The 18,478-nt window shown below is 36.2% G+C and overlaps 1 protein-coding gene across 1 annotated transcript; it reads left to right on the plus strand.

Moving 5' to 3' along the window:
• Nucleotides 1-1,499: 1,499 nt before the first annotated feature.
• On the plus strand, nt 1,500-16,788 carry LOC133645866 (plasma alpha-L-fucosidase-like). The gene is made up of 7 exons (XM_062040784.1): nt 1,500-1,838; nt 4,391-4,578; nt 4,636-4,975; nt 9,255-9,465; nt 11,321-11,511; nt 16,012-16,120; nt 16,372-16,788. The coding sequence occupies exons 1-7, from the start codon at nt 1,642-1,644 to the stop codon at nt 16,507-16,509; spliced, it is 1,374 nt and encodes a 457-aa protein (XP_061896768.1). The 5' UTR covers nt 1,500-1,641; the 3' UTR covers nt 16,510-16,788.
• The last annotated feature ends 1,690 nt before the right edge of the window (nt 16,789-18,478 follow it).

An 18,478-nucleotide genomic window follows, 5' to 3' on the forward strand; every position in this document is an offset into this window, starting at 1 on the left:
TTAGGGGTTACTGCTCCGAGCACCCCCACTACCACGGGGACCACGCTAGCCTTGACCGTCCACATCCGTTCCAGCCGCTCTTTCGACCCTTGGTATGTCTCGAGTTTCTTGTGTTCCTTCTTCCTGATGTTGATGATATAAAAAAAAATATATATATATATATATATATATATATATATATATATATATATATATATATATATATATATATATATATATATATATATATATATATTTTATTTTTTTTTTTACTGAAAAAAAAAAAATATATATATATATATATATATATATATATATATATATATATATATATATATATATATATATATATATATATATATATATATATATATATATATATATATATATATATATATATATATGTATTTATTTTTTTTATCTTTTATTTTTATATCACCAACATCAGGAAGAAGGAACATGAGAAACTTGAATATATATATATATATATATATATATATATATATATATATATATATATATATATATATATATATATATATATATATATATATATATATATATATATATCTAACCTACACTTTAAGTATTAAACCTGTGATCTTAAGATATCCCATTAGAGCCTTGCTACATTATTTATTGTTTTCCCCTTTCCCTAAAATTGCCTTTAAACTCCATTAGACCTTACGGGATGCCAGTCGGAGTGCGCATGCGTTAAAGCACAGAAAAAAAAACGAAAACATAGCATGTCATGTTTTATTTTATTTTACTTTACCGCATAAACAGTATACCTAATTATTTTATGTTATTTCCATAAAAAAATAATCATCGTGTAATCTGTCAAAAGTGCGTAATGTCAGATTTTTTCACTTGTACATTTGAATATACAACAATTAAGGCTATTTCCTTATTAGACATGTAAGAAATAATAACAGAGGTAGTAGAAATTTAAAAGAGACAAATAACAGTTTGTTTTTATTTTTTTATTTTTATTGAACAACAAATATACATTTATAATGCACACAAAAGTCAAGGCAATTTCAACATCAGCGAAACATGTCAAGGAAAGAAAACAAAAGCAAATACAGATAGAGTATTAAATATTAATAAATAATAATTATAAAAAATATGAAAAAAAGGGCTACCTAAATCACTTTAAATGTTTTTAACAAAGATATCAATTTAAGGGCTTTTGTACTCCTAATCATTCTCCAAGATTTGATTGTAAACCATTAAGCCAATTAGAAAATGTAGGCCTTACTTTCATAAATCGACATTTATGTAAGTAAGGCAGGCCAAATTGAAATAAAATTTAAAATGTTGACAAACATTTCTATGTTACAGTCGTTTATGAAAATACCAAATTTGATCTCTTAGACAAATAACAGTTCTTAAACAAAAAAAGATAGCAAACACAACTTCCGGGAAGCGAGACGTGCGTACGCAGAGCACCTGATAACATGACGGGAGTCACCCGCGGGGGCGGTGCTGCGGTCAAAGTCACTTCCGCAAACCAGTCGACATAATAACAAGCCTACCCACTTTTTTACGTAATCAACCAACTTCCTTGTCTGTTGTTTACGGAAGTGTCGCGATGAACGCGAACGGCTTCAAATGTACTTTTAGGACCGAATTTGAAATTATTTTATAACATTACATCACATGGCGGTCTTTGGCGTGGAGATTCTTGTTCTTCTCGTCTGCCTGCTGTGCACCTGCGGCACCGCAGCGAAGTACCAACCGAACTGGGAGTCCATCGACTCCAGGCCGCTGCCAGGCTGGTACGACCAGGCCAAGTTCGGCATCTTCATCCACTGGGGGGTCTTCTCTGTGCCCAGCTTCGGCAGCGAGTGGTTCTGGTGAGGCCAACACACGCTTAGAACATATTTAAGAGAGGCTAGAACACATATATATTTCTTTAAAAACGCGTGTAAGAGGCAGCCAATAGGATTAAAGATATAAAAAACGCTTGTAAGAGGCAGTCAATAGGATTAAAGATATAAAAAACCACTTGTAAGAGGCAGCCAATAGGATTAAAGATATAAAAAAACGCTTGTAAGAGGCAGCCAATAGGATTAAAGATATAACAAATGCTTGTAAGAGGCAGCCAATAGGATTAAAGATATAACAAATTCTTGTAAGAGGCAGCCAATAGGATTAAAGATATAAAAAACGCTTGTAAGAGGCAGTCAATAGGATTAAAGATATAAAATACGCTTGTAAGAGGCAGCCAATAGGATTAAAGATATAAAATACGCTTGTAAGAGGCAGCCAATAGGATTATATATATAAAAAAACGCTTGTAAGAGGCAGCCAATAGGATTAAAGATATAAAATACGCTTGTAAGAGGCAGCCAATAGGATTAAAGATATAAAAAACGCTTGTAAGAGGCAGCCAATAGGATTAAAGATATAAAAAACGCTTGTAGGAGGCAGCCAATAGGATTAAAGATATAAAAAAACTCTTGTAAGAGGCAGCCAATAGGATTAAAGATATACAAAACGCTTGTAAGAGGCAGCCAATAGGATTAAAGATATAAAAAAAGCTTTTAAGAGGCAGCCAATAGGATTAAAGATATAAAAAATGCTTGTAAGAGGCAGCCAATAGGATTAAAGATATAAAAAACGCTTGTAAGAGGCAGCCAGTAGGATTAAAGATATATAAAAACGCTTGTAAGAGACAGCCAAAGGATTAAAGATATAAAAAACGCTTGTAAGAGGCAGCCAATAGGATTAAAGATATAAAAAACGCTTGTAAGAGGCAGCCAATAGGATTAAAGATATAAAAAACGCTTGTAAGAGGCAGCCAATAGGATTAAAGATATAAAAAACGCTTGTAGGAGGCAGCCAATAGGATTAAAGATATAAAAAACGCTTGTAGGAGGCAGCCAATAGGATTAAAGATATAAAAAAAACGCTTGTAAGAGGCAGCCAATAGGATTAAAGATATAAAAAACGCTTGTAAGAGGCAGCCAACAGGATTAAAGATATAAAAAACGCTTGTAAGAGGCAGCCAATAGGATTAAAGATATAAAAAAACGCTTGTAGGAGGCAGCCAATAGGATTAAAGATATAAAAAAAATGCTTGTAAGAGTTAGCCAATAGGATTAAAGATATAAAAAAAACGCTTGTAGGAGGCAGCCAATAGGATTAAAGATATAAAAAAAATGCTTGTAAGAGGTAGCCAATAGGATTAAAAATATAAAAAACGCTTGTAGGAGGCAGCCAATATGATTAAAGATATTTAAAAAACGCTTGTAAGAGGCAGCCAATAGGATTAAAGGTATAAAAAGGCATGTAAGAGGCAGCCAATAGGATTAAAGATATAAAATACGCTTGTAAGAGGCAGCCAATAGGATTAAAAATATAAAAAACGCTTGTAAGAGGCAGCCAATATGATTAAAGATATTAAAAAAACGCTTGTAAGAGGCAGCCAATAGGATTAAAGGTATAAAAAGGCATGTAAGAGGCAGCCAATAGGATTAAAGATATAAAATACGCTTGTAAGAGGCAGCCAATAGGATTAAAGATATATAAAAAACGCTTGTAAGAGGCAGCCAATAGGATTAAAGATATATAAAAAACGCTTGTAAGAGGCAGCCAATAGGATTAAAGATATTAAAAAAACGCTTGTAAGAGGCAGCCAATAGGATTAAAGGTATAAAAAAACGCTTGTAAGAGGCAGCCAATAGGATTAAAGATATATAAAAACGCTTGTAAGAGGCAGCCAATAGGATTAAAGATATATAAAAACGCTTGTAAGAGGCAGCCAATAGGATTAAAGATATACAAAACGCTTGTAAGAGGCAGCCAATAGGATTAAAGATATACAAAACGCTTGTAAGAGGCAGCCAATAGGATTAAAGATATAAAAAACGCTTGTAAGAGGCAGCCAACAGGATTAAAGATATAAAAAACGCTTGTAAGAGGCAGCCAACAGGATTAAAGATATAAAAAACGCTTGTAAGAGGCAGCCAATAGGATTAAAGATATAAAAAGCGCTTGTAAGAGGCAGCCAATAGGATTAAAGATATACAAAACGCTTGTAAGAGGCAGCCAATAGGATTAAAGATATAACAAATGCTTGTAAGAGGCAGCCAATAGGATTAAAGATATAAAAAGCGCTTGTAAGAGGCAGCCAATAGGATTAAATATATAAAAAGCGCTTGTAAGAGGCAGCCAATAGGATTAAAAATATAAAAAGCGCTTGTAAGAGGCAGCCAATAGGATTAAAGATATAAAAAACGCTTGTAGGAGGCAGCCAATAGGATTAAAGATATAAAAAGCGCTTGTAAGAGGCAGCCAATAGGATTAAAGATATACAAAACGCTTGTGGTCCCCTTTATTGAGAAAAGTATGAACATAGATGACTTCCAACACAATACTAGAATTGTGTTTCCTTCTGGTGCAGGTGGTACTGGCAAGGTGCGAAAAAGAAGCCGTATGTTGACTTCATGCAGAAAAATTACCCCCCCGACTTTAAGTACCAAGACTTTGCTCCACAATTCACCGCCGAGTTCTTCGACGCCAAAGAATGGACGGACATCTTCGCCTCGTCGGGCGCCAAGTACATCGTCCTGACCACCAAACACCACGAAGGTCTGTTGACGCACACACGCGTCGATACCGACTTGTAACGAGTGCTGCCATCGCCAGGTTTCACGCTGTGGGGCTCCAGCACCTCCTGGAACTGGAACGCCGTGGACGTCGGACCCAAGCGGGATCTGGTGGCGGAGGTGGCCGGCGCCCTGCGGGACAACAGCGACCTGCGCCTGGGCCTCTACCACTCGCTGTTCGAGTGGTTCAATCCGCTCTTCGAGATGGACGCCGCCAACAACTTCACCACCAACCACTTCCCCGTCTTGAAAAGTCTTCCGGAGCTTTACGAGCTGGTGGTCAAGTACAAGCCGGACGTGCTGTGGTCTGACGGGGACGGGGACGGGCCGGACCAGTACTGGAACAGCACCGGATTCCTAGCCTGGCTCTACAACGACAGGTAGCGTTTCAAGTGGGGCTGGGCGATAAAGCGATATCGATTTATATGCTGATACACGTAGTCGATGCGTTTTGTTTACATTGTTTGAGTGTTTTTCATGCTTGTGTTGACATTTCCTTTCTGGCTTTAAAGCTGAGAAGGAAGTTACATTTCAAATAAAATATATTTTTATCAAGCTCCTTATTTTCCATAGGTCATAAAAATATCAATAATTATCAATATCGCCCGGTATAATAATAATGTTTAAATAATTACTGCATAGCACAAATTCCTTTCCATAGTTAAATAAGAATAAAAGGGCAAAATAATGTTACACAGCCGTTATTTCCTGGCTCTAAACCTGCAGAAAATAGTTCTTCTTAGGTTTCTCTATGTTTACACTATTTTCTTAAACTTTATTAATATTTTTTTAAATTTTCCCTATATTTGTACCTTCATTTGAAGAGCTTATTGCTAAGTGTTCAATGTGATTTTACAATTTATTTAAATTGTTGACATTTCCTTTCTGCCTTGATAGCTGAGGGGAATATAATCCGAGGAATTTACATTTCAAATAAAATATATATTTTTATCAAGCTCCTTATTTTCCATAGGTCATAAAAACATCAATAATTATCAATATCGCCCGGTATAATAATAATGTTTAAATAATTATTGCATAGCACAAATTCCTTTCCATAGTTAAATAAGAATAACAGGGCAAAATAATGTTACACAGCCGTTATTTCCTGGCTCTAAACCTGCAGAAAATAGTTCTTCTCAGGTTTCTCTATGTTTACACTATTTTCTTAAACTTTATTAATATTTTTTTTAATTTTCCCTATTTTTGTACCTTCATTTGAAGAGCTTATTGCTAAGTGTTCAATGTGATTTTACAATTTATTTAAATTGTTGACATTTCCTTTCTGCCTTTATAGCTGAGGGGATTATAATATGAGGAAGTTACATTTCAAATAAATTATATTTTTTATCAAGCTGCTTATTTTCCATAGGTCATAAATATATCAATACTTATCAATATCGCCTGATATAATAATAATGTTTAAATAATTACTGCATAGCACAAATTCCTTTCCATAGTTAAATAAAAATAACAGGGCAAAATAATGTTACACAGCCGTTATTTCCTGGCTCTAAACCTGCAGAAAATAGTTCTTCTCAGGTTTCTCTGTTTACACTATTTTCTTAAACTTTATTAATTTTTTTTTAAAATTTTCCCTATTTTTGTACCTTCATTTTAAGAGCTTATGGTTAAGTGTTCAATGTGATTTTACAATTTATTTAAATTGTTGACATTTCCTTTCTGCCTTGATAGTTGAGAGGATTATAATCCGAGGAAGTTACATTTCAAATAAAATATATTTTTTATCAAGCGCCTTATTTTCCATAGGTCATAAAAACATCAATAATTATCAATATTGCCCGATATAATAATAATGTTTAAATAATTACTGCATAGCACAAATTCCTTTCCATAGTTAAATAAGAATAACAGGGCAAAATAATGTTACACAGCCATTATTTCCTGGCTCTAAACCTGCAGAAAATAGTTCTTCTCAGGTTTCTCTATGTTTACATTTTCACACTATTTTATTACACTTTATTCAACATTTCTTACATATTCCCTATGTTTGCACCTTCATTTTAAGATCTTATTAAGTGTTCAATGTGATTTTACAATTTTGTCCACTTTATTTGAGTGTTTTTCATGCTTGTGTTGACATTTCATTTCCTTTCTGCCTTGATAGCTGAGGAGATTATTAATCAGAGGAAGTATAATATATTTTTTTATCAAGATCCTTATTTTCCATAGGTCATAAAAATATAAATAATGATCAATATCGCCTGATATAATAATAATAATGTTTAAATAATTACTGCATAGCACAAATTCCTTTCCATAGTTAAATAAGAATAACAGGGCAAAATAATGTTACACAGCCGTTATTTCCTGGCTCTAAACCTGCAGAAAATAGTTCTTCTCAGGTTTCTCTATGTTTACACTTTCCACACTATTTTCTTACACTTTATTCAACATTTCTTACAAATTCCTTATGTTTGCACCTTCATTTTAAGATCTTATTAAGTGTTCAATGTGATTTTAAAATTGTGTTCACTTTATTTGAGTGTTTTTCATGCTTGTGTTGACATTTCCTTTCCTTTCTGCCTTGATAGCAAAATCAGAGGAAGTATAATATATTTTTTATCAAGCTCCTTATTTTCCATAGGTCATAAAAATATCAATAATTATCAATATCGCCCGATACATTAATGTTTAAATAATTACTGCATAGCACAAATTCCTTTCCATAGTTTAGGGGTTGGCAACCCGCGGCCCTATGCGGCTCAATAGCGCCGCCCTAGTGGCTCTCTGGAGCTTTTTCAAAAATGTATGAAAAATGGAAAAAAATGAGGGGAAAAAATATATTTTTTGTTTTAATATGGTTACTGTAGGAGGACAAACATGACACAAACCTCCCTAATTGCTATAAAGCACACTGTTATATTAAACATGCTTCACTGATTCGAGTATTTGGCGAGCGCCGTTTTGTCCTACTACTTTTGGCGGTCCTTGAACTCACCTTAGTTTGTTTACATGTAGCACTTTCTCCGACTTTCTAGGACGTGTTTTATGTCGCTTCTTTTTCTGTCTCATTTTGTCCACCAAACTTTTAACGTTGTGCGTGAATGCACAAAGGTGAGTTTTGTCGATGTTATTGACTTGTGTGGAGTGCTAATCAGACATATTTGGTCACTGCATGACTGCAAGCTAATCGATGCTAACATGCTATTTAGGCTAGCTATATGTACATATTGCATCATTAAGCCTCATTTGTAGCTATATTTGAGCTCATTTAGTTTCCTTTAAGTCCTCTTAATTCAATTTATATCTCATGACACACTATCTGTATGTAATATGGCTTTTAATTTTTTCCGGCTCCAGACAGATTTGTTTTTGTATTTTTGGTCCAAATATGGCTCTTTCAACATTTTGGGTTGCCGACCCCTGCCATAGTTAAATAAGAATAACAGGGCAAAATAATGTTACACAGTCGTTATTTCCTGGCTCTAAACCTGCAGAAAATAGTTCTTCTCAGGTTTCTCTATGTTTACATTTTCACACTATTTTCTTACACTTTATTCAACATTTTTTACAAATTCCTTATGTTTGCACCTTCATTTTAAGATCTTATTGTTAAGTGTTCAATGTGATTTTACAGTTTTGTTTACATTGTTTGAGTGTTTTTCATGCTTGTGTTGACATTTCCTTTCTGCCTTGATAGCTGAGTGCTTATAATCCGAGGAAGTTACATTTCAAATAAAATATATTTTTTATCAAGCTCCTTATTTTCCATAGGTCATAAATATATCAATAATTATCAATATCCCCCGGTATAATAATAATGTTTAAATAATTACTGCATAGCACAAATTCCTTTCCATAGTTAAATAAGAATAACAGGGCAAAATAATGTTACACAGCCGTTATTTCCTGGCTCTAAACCTGCAGAAAATAGTTCTTCTCAGGTTTCTCTATGTTTACACTATTTACTTAAACTTTATTAATATTTTTTTACATTTTCCCTATTTTTGTACCTTCATTTTAAGAGCTTAGTGTTAAGTGTTCAATGTGATTTTACAATTTATTTAAATTGTTGACATTTCCTTTCTGCCTTGATAGCTGAGTGCTTATAATCCGAGGAAGTTACATTTCAAATAAAATATATTTTTTTATCAAGCTCCTTATTTTCCATAGGTCATAAAAATATCAATTTTCAATGTTGCCCGATATAATAATAATGTTTAAATAATTACTGCATAGCACAAATTCCTTTCCATAGTTAAATAAAAATAACAGGGCAAAATAATGTTACACAGCCGTTATTTCCTGGCTCTAAACCTGCAGAAAATAGTTCTTCTCAGGTTTCTCTATGTTTACACTTTCCACACTATTTTCTTACACTTTATTCAACATTTCTTACATATTCCTTATTTTTTGCACCGTCATTTTAAGATCTTATTAAGTGTTCAATGTGATTTTACAATTTTGTTTACATTGTTTGATTGTTTTCCTGCCTTGATATCTGAGGGGATTAAATCAGAGGAAGTTACATTTCAAATAAGATATTTTTTCTCCTTATAGGTCATAAAAATTATCAATCATTTTTTATATTAACCGATAAAAGACTTAATACAGTTTTCAGCCGTATCGCCCAGCCCTAGTTTAAAGTACACAACACGTGTCCCTTTTAAACTATTTTGTTTGTTTGTCCTCCAGTCCAGTCCGGGACACGGTGGTGACAAACGACCGCTGGGGTCGCGGCTCCATCTGCAAGCACGGCGGCTACTACACCTGCTCCGACCGCTACCAGCCGGGCCACTTGCTGGCGCACAAGTGGGAGAACTGCATGACCATCGACCGCAAGTCATGGGGCTACAGACGCAACGCCCCGCTCAGCGACTACCTCGCCATCGAGCAGCTCGTGGCGGTAAGGACGCCGTCGTCATGCTGAGTAGAGCGCAGCAGCACCTGCACTGTCTTTTGTGTGTGTGTTCTTGTATTTCAACAAGGAAAAGTATCTTCCATATGAGGAGGTGTGAACAAGTTAGGACATAAGTCATGGTCCCAATAGAGAAATAACATTGCGTCTAATTAGAGAAGGTCTCATGTGAGATCTATCAAAATGAGGGTGGTCCTAAAGAGGGATTTTTCAAATTGACTGTGTCGCTTTTAAAAGTGCTCCCCCTCTGGTCAACATATGAAACAACATGTGTGTGTAAGTACCGGTAATTGAAATGCACCCCCTTTGGCCACAATTTATTAAAAAAATAAAATAAATATGTATATAGAGATATACTGTAATAACTTGAAGTAAATAATGAAGATTAAAAAAACAAAAAATTAAAATTACATTACATTTTACGTCTTTTTCTCACAATGTGTCGACTTTTTTCTTATAAAATTGGGAATATTCTTTCTGTTTCTGTAATATTGCAATATATTCTCATAAAATTATAACTTTTTATGCAAAACTATTAGTTTTTTATGTAAAATTATTACTTTTTTATGTAAAATTATTACTTTTTAATTAGGGATGTCCGATAATGGCTTTTTGCCGATATCCGATATGCCGATATTGTCCAACTCTTTAATTACCGATACCGATATCAACCGATACCGATATCAACCGATATATACAGTCGTGGAATTAACACATTATTATGCCTAATTTGGACAACCAGGTATGGTGAAGATAAGGTACTTTTTTAAAAAATGAATTAAATAAGATAAATAAATTAAAAACATTTTCTTGAATAAAAAAGAAAGTAAAACAATATAAAAACAGTTACATAGAAACTAGTAATTAATTAAAATTTGTAAAATTAACTGTTAAAGGTTAATACTATTAGTGGAGCAGCAGCACGCACAATCATGTGTGCTTACGGACTGTATCCCTTGCAGACTGTATTGATATATATTGATATATAATGTAGGAAGCAGAATATTAATAACAGAAAGAAACAACCCTTTTGTGTGAATGAGTGTAAATGGGGGAGGGAGGTTTTTTGGGTTGGTGCACTAATTGTAAGTGTATCTTGTGTTTTTTATGTGGATTTAATAAAAAATAAATAAATAAATAAAAAAAACGATACTGATAATAAAAAGATCGATACCGATAATTTCCGATATTACATTTTAACGCATTTATCGGCCGATAATATCGGCAGACCGATATTATCGGACATCTCTATTTTTAATGCAAAATGGTGACATTTGTCGTATAAAATTCTGACTTTTATCACAATATTGCCAATTATTTTGTTGTTCTTGTAAAATAGTGAAATTTTTTGACTTTTGTCATAACTGCGCCAAGTAAAGTCAGATTTTTATTATAATATTGCCAAAATGTTAAAGTTTTCTTAGAAAATTGTGACTTTTGTCGAGTAAAATGACGACTCTTTTCATAAAATTGCCAACATATTAAGCTTTTTCTTGTAAAACTGCGACTGTTATTGAGTAAAATTCCAACTTTTATCATAATATTGCACAAATGTTCATTTTTTCTTGTAATGTTTTGACTTGAATGACGACTTTTATTATAACACTGCCAAAATTCTAAGTTTTTCTTGTGAAATTGTGACCTTTTTCTTGTGAAATTCCAACTCATTTTTCACAACAAGCTTTTTTATATGTGCATAGTATGTATATATTATTAATGTTGTAAATACACTTCTTTATATATCTAGAAAGGCTGGTCCTAAAGAGGGAGGCATTTTTCTCAGGTCTCAAGAATGTAACAAATACAAAATGTGTGTGTGTGTGTGTGTGTGTGTGTGTCGCAGTCCTTAGTAGAAACCGTGTCCTGCGGCGGGAACCTGCTGATGAACGTGGGCCCCACGCTGGACGGAAGGATCGCGCCCATCTTGGAGGAGCGCCTGCGTCAGATGGGCCGGTGGCTGGGGGTCAACGGCGAGGCCATCTACAACAGCAGCGCCTGGCGGGCTCAGAACGACAGCGTCACGCCCGGCGTCTGGTACCTACACGCACTTTGCAAGTACAGTCAATGCTCCAATGTAAAGGCCAGGAACCTGACCAGGGGACACGTAAAGGTGGCCCGTTTGGCCCCTGAATTAAATGCAGACTCAGCAATAAGTCATTTTGTGCAAGTAACGTCTTGTAAGTAATACAGTCAGTCCCTCCAGGAATGTGCCATTATGCCATCTAGGGGATGGCTACACTTTTAGTACCAAAAATAGGTTGTTTTTTTAATATAATGGGGCAGGCATAATAAAGTGTCAGGGGGGCGTGAGAAAACAATACACATATATTCAGCTAGGTGGCATGTAGGTGCTGGTGCCAACAATTTATAGAGTAGTTTGTATGGATGAATAATATTAATATTATCAGGTTTTTCAATCGTATTTCAATTTAGGGGGGGCGTGAGAAAACAATACACATATATTCAGCTAGGTGGCATGTAGGTGCTGGTGCCAGAAACTCAAAGTCCTTTGTATGGATAACATGTTTTATTTTTAAATATAATGGGGCGGGCATGATAAGGTATCGGGGGGGCGTGAGAAAACAATACACATATTCAGCTAGGTGGCATGTTTATTTATAGAGTAGTTTGTATGAATGAATACAATTAATATTATCAGGTTCTAAATCGTATTTCAATTTAGGGGGGGGGGGGGGCGTGAGAAAACAATACACATATATTCAGCTAGGTGGCATGTAGGTGCTGGTGCCAGCAATTTATAGAGTAGTTTGTATGGATGAATAAAATTAATATTATCAGGTTTTTCAATCGTATTTCAATTTAGGGGGGGCGTGAGAAAACAATACACATATATTCAGCTAGGTGGCATGTAGGTGCTGGTGCCAGCGATTTATAGAGTAGTTTGTATGGATAAATAAAATAATATCATCAGGTTCTCAATCGTATTTCAATTTAGGGGGGGGCGTGAGAAAACAATACACATATATTCAGCTAGGTGGCATGTAGGTGCTGGTGCCAACAATTTATAGAGTAGTTTGTATGGATGAATAAAATTAATTTTTTAACAGGTTTTTCAATCGTATTTCAATTACGGGGGGGCGTGAGAAAACAATAGACATATATTCAGCTAGGTGGCATGTAGGTGCTGGTGCCAACAATTTATAGAGTAGTTTGTATGGATGAATAAAATTAATATTATCAGGTTTTTCAATCGCATTTCAATTTATGGGGGGCGTGAGAAAACAATACACATATATTCAGCTAGGTGGCATGTAGGTGCTGGTGCCAGCAATTTATAGAGTAGTTTGTATGGATGAATAAAATTAATATTATCAGTTTTTTCAATTGTATTTCAATTTAGGGGGGGGCGTGAGAAAACAATACACATATATTCAGCTAGGTGGCATGTAGGTGCTGGTGCCAGCAACTCAAAGTCCTTTGTATGAATACATTTTTTTACATTTAAATATAATGGGGCGGGCATGATAAGGTGTCAAGGGGGGGCGTGAGAAAACCATATACATATTCAGCTAGGTGGCATTTTTATTTATAGAGTAGTTTGTAAGGATGAATAAAATTAATATTATCAGGTTTTAAAACGTATTTCAATTTAGGGGGGTGGGGGGGCGTGAGAAAACAATACACATATATTCAGCTAGGTGGCATGTAGGTGCTGGTGCCAGCAATTTATAGAGTAGTTTGTATGGATGAATAAAATTAATATTATCAGGTTTTTCAATCGTATTTCAATTTAGGGGGGGCGTGAGAAAACAATACACATATATTCAGCTAGGTGGCATGTAGGTGCTGGTGCCAGCAACTCAAAAGTCCTTTGTATGGATGAATAAAATTAATATTATCAGTTTTTTCAATTGTATTTCAATTTAGGGGGGGGGCGTGAGAAAAAAATACACATATATTCAGCTAGGTGGCATGTAGGTGCTGGTGCCAGCAACTCAAAGTCCTTTGTATGAATAATTTTTTTTACATTTAAATATAATGGGGCGGGCATGATAAGGTGTCAAGGGGGGGCGTGAGAAAACCATATACATATTCAGCTAGGTGGCATTTTTATTTATAGAGTAGTTTGTATGGATGAATAAAATTAATATTATCAGGTTTTTCAATCGTATTTCAATTTAGGGGGGTGGGGGGGGGGGGCGTGAGAAAACAATACACATATATTCAGCTAGGTGGCATGTAGGTGCTGGTGCCAACAATTTATAGAGTAGTTTGTATGGATGAATAAAATTAATATCAGGTTTTTCAATCGTATTTCAATTTAGGGGGGGCGTGAGAAAACAATACACATATATTCAGCTAGGTGGCATGTAGGTGCTGGTGCCAACAATTTATAGAGTAGTTTGTATGGATGAATAAAATTAATATTATCAGGTTTTTCAATCGTATTTAAATTTATGGGGGGGCGTGAGAAAACAATACACATATATTCAGCTAGGTGGCATGTAGGTGCTGGTGCCAGCAATTTATAGAGTAGTTTTTATGGATGAATAAAATTAATATTATCAGGTTTTTCAATCGTATTTCAATTTAGGGGGGGGCGTGAGAAAACAATACACATATATTCAGCTAGGTGGCATGTAGGTGCTGGTGCCAGCAACTCAAAGTCCTTTGTATGAATAAATGTTTTTACATTTAAATATAATGGGGCGGGCATGATAAGGTGTCAAGGGGGGGCGTGAGAAAACCATATATATATTCAGCTAGATGGCATTTTTATTTATAGAGTAGTTTGTATGGATGAATAAAATTAATATTATCAGGTTTTAAAACGTATTTCAATTTAGGGGGGTGGGGGGGGCGTGAGAAAACAATACACATATATTCAGCTAGGTGGCATGTAGGTGCGGGTGCCAGCAATTTATAGTTTGTATGGATGAATAAAATTAATATTATCAGGTTTTTCAATCGTATTTCAATTTAGGGGGGGGCGTGAGAAAACAATGCACATATATTCAGCTAGGTGGCATGTAGGTGCTGGTGCCAACAATTTATAGAGTAGTTTGTATGGATTAATAAAATTAATTTTATCAGGTTCTCAATTGTATTTCAATTTAGGGGGGGCGTGAGAAAACAATACACATATATTCAGCTAGGTGGCATGTAGGTGCTGGTGCCAACAATTTATAGAGTAGTTTGTATGGATGAATAAAATTAATTTTTTAACAGGTTTTTCAATGGTATTTCAATTTAGGGGGGGCGTGAGAAAACAATACACATATATTCAGCTAGGTGGCATGTAGGTGCTGGTGCCAGCAATTTATAGAGTAGTTTTTATGGATGAATAAAATTAATATTATCAGGTTTTTCAATCGTACTTCAATTTAGGGGGGGCGTGAGAAAACAATACACATATATTCAGCTAGGTGGCATGTAGGTGCTGGTGCCAGCAACTCAAAGTCCTTTGTATGAATAATTTTTTTTACATTTAAATATAATGGAGCGGGCATGATAAGGTGTCAAGGGGGGGGCGTGAGAAAACCATATATATATTCAGCTAGGTGGCATTTTTATTTATAAAGTAGTTTGTATGGATGAATAAAATTAATATTATCAGGTTTTAAAACGTATTTCAATTTAGGGGGGTGAGGGGCGGGAGAAAAAAATACACATATATTCAGCTAGGTGGCATGTAGGTGCTGGTGCCAACAATTTATAGAGTAGTTTGTATGGATGAATAAAATTTATTTTTTAACAGGTTTTTCAATCGTATTTCAATTAAGGGGGGGCGTGAGAAAACAATACACATATATTCAGCTAGGTGGCATGTAGGTGCTGGTGCCAACAATTTATAGAGTAGTTTGTATGGATGAATAAAATTAATATTATCAGGTTTTTCAATCGTATTTCAATTAAGGGGGGGGGCGTGAGAAAACAATACACATATATTCAGCTAGGTGGTATGTAGGTGCTGGTGCCAACAATTTATAGTTTGTATGGATGAATAAGATTAATGTTATCAGGTTCTCAATCGTATTTCAATTTATGGGGGGGGGGGGGGGGGCGTGAGAAAACAATACACACATATTCAGCTAGGTGGCATGTTTATTTATAGAGTAGTTTGTATGAATGAATAAAAATTAATATTATCAGGTTCTAAATCGTATTTCAATTTAGGGGTGTGGGGGGGGGGGGGGCGTGAGAAAACAATACACATATATTCACCTAGGTGGCATGTAGGTGCTGGTGCCAACAATTTATAGTTTGTATGGATGAATAAAATTAATATTATCAGGTTCTCAATCGTATTTCAATTTAGGGGGGCGTGAGAAAATAATACACATATATTCAGCTAGGTGGCATGTTTATTTATAGAGTAGTTTGAATGGATAAATAAAATTAATACTCTCAGGTTCTCAAACGTATTTCAATTTAGGGGGGTGTGAAAAAATCATGTCCCCTAAGGGGGCGTGGAAAAAAATAATGAAGAAGCAGGAGTTTAAGTGAATAAAGGTGTTAAAAATAGAAGAAATAAATAAAGGTTCTACAGTAAAATAAATAAAGGTTCTCCAGGTACACGTCCAGACCGAGGGAAGAGCTCATCTTTGCCATTTTCCTCTCGTGGCCCCAAGATGGCGCTTTAATCCTGAGTGAACCTGAGGTCACACCTGGACACACTCAGGTAAGATGATTGGACTCTTTATTACTGAGACTCATTGTATTCTATAAATGTGCTGAGATGAACAACATCACCCATCAGAACTGCACTGTAGAATGTGTCCACCAGGGGGCGTCTTTGCCAGGACTAAAAATAACCACCGCCAACAAGGACGTTTTGGATTTCTGTTGCCGGGCAGAAGAAAGAAGGAAGAAAAAAAAGGCTATTAATGGGAAAATAAGTAAAATGTCCTTCATGTTTGTTTTGGTCAAAAGGTGGCGCTCTTGGGGCACGGCCCCCTGCAGTGGGAGCCCACCAAGGCCGCAGGACTGCGGGTCATCTTGCCCCAGCTGTCCTTCAGCCAGATGCCCTGTCAGTGGGCCTGGACCCTCCGGCTGACGGGTGCCAGCTGATGGACTGAAGACCACCCAAATACTGGACTACAGCACAGTCTGACCACCCAAATACTGGACTACAACGCAGTCTGACCACCCAAATACTGGACTACAACGCAGTCTGACCACCCAAATACTGGACTACAACACAGTCTGACCACCCAAATACTGGACTACAACGCAGTCTGACCACCCAAATACTGGACTACAACGCAGTCTGACCACCCAAATACTGGACTACAACGCAGTCTGACCACCCAAATACTGGACTACAACACAGTCTGACCACCCAAATACTGGACTACAACGCAGTCTGACCACCCAAATACTGGACTACAACGCAGTCTGACCACCCAAATACTGGACTACAACGCAGTCTGACCACCCAAATACTGGACTACAACGCAGTCTGACCACCCAAATACTGGACTACAACGCAGTCTGACCACCCAAATACTGGACTACAACGCAGTCTGACCACCCAAATACTGGACTACAACACAGTCTGACCACCCAAATACTGGACTACAACACAGTCTGACCACCCAAATACTGGACTACAGCACAGTCTGACCACCCAAATACTGGACTACAACACAGTCTGACCACCCAAATACTGGACTACAACACAGTCTGACCACCCAAATACTGGACTACAACACAGTCTGACCACCCAAATACTGGACTACAACACCCAAATACTGGACTACAACACCCAAATACTGGACTACAACACAGTCTGACCACCCAAATACTGGACTACAACGCAGTCTGACCACCCAAATACTGGACTACAACACAGTCTGACCACCCAAATACTGGACTACAACACAGTCTGACCACCCAAATACTGGACTACAACACAGTCTGACCACCCAAATACTGGACTACAACACCCAAATACTGGACTACAACACCCAAATACTGGACTACAACACAGTCTGACCACCCAAATACTGGACTACAACACCCAAATACTGGACTACAACACCCAAATACTGGACTACAACACCCAAATACTGGACTACAACACCCAAATACTGGACTACAACACAGTCTGACCATTCTCACGTCACTTCTACTCGCCTTGTTAATGTCACACCTCTAGTTCTGCTTTTTTTACTTGAACAATGCTTTGGAGTGCATGAGAAAGTGGAAATTAAAACTCTTTGACCACATGTTGGCTTATCAGCGAGTATACTGTACAACAATACAACCAATGTTGAAATAGCACTAAACTATAAGTAAGTGCACACACACACACACACACACACACACACACACACACACACACACACACACATGTGCACTTACTATTTCTACTGGGTATATGTAAGTAAGTCCACACAAAAAGAGACACTTGCACTTACTACTCCTACTGGGTATACAGTGTATGTAAGTAAGTTTACACTCACACTAAAGTGCACACACAAACACATTTGGACTTACTACTTCTACTGGGTATATGTAAGTAAGTGCACACACAAAAAGACATGTGCACTTACTACTACTGGGTATTTGTAAGTAAGTGCACACACAAAAAGACACGTGCACTTCTACTGGGTATATGTAAGTAAGTGCACACACAAAAAGACACGTGCACTTCTACTGGGTATATGTAAGTAAGTGCACACACACACACAAAAGTGCACACAAAAAGACACGTGCACTTACTACTCCTACTGGGTATATGTAAGTAAGTGCACACACACCTAAAAAAGTGCACACAAAACACACGTGCACTTACTACTACTGGGTATACGTAAGTAAGTGCACACACACACACACAAAAAGTGCACACAAAAACACAGGTGCACTTACTACTCCTACTGGGTATTTGTAAGTAACTGCACACACACACCAAAAAGTGCACACACAAACACATGTGCACTTACTACTACTACTGGGTATACGTGAGTAAGTGCACACACAAAAAAAGTGCACACAAAAACACATGCACTTACTACTCCTACTGGGTATAAACGTA

Source organism: Entelurus aequoreus, linkage group LG03, assembly GCF_033978785.1.
Source record: "Entelurus aequoreus isolate RoL-2023_Sb linkage group LG03, RoL_Eaeq_v1.1, whole genome shotgun sequence".
Classification (NCBI taxonomy): Eukaryota; Metazoa; Chordata; class Actinopteri; order Syngnathiformes; family Syngnathidae; genus Entelurus; species Entelurus aequoreus.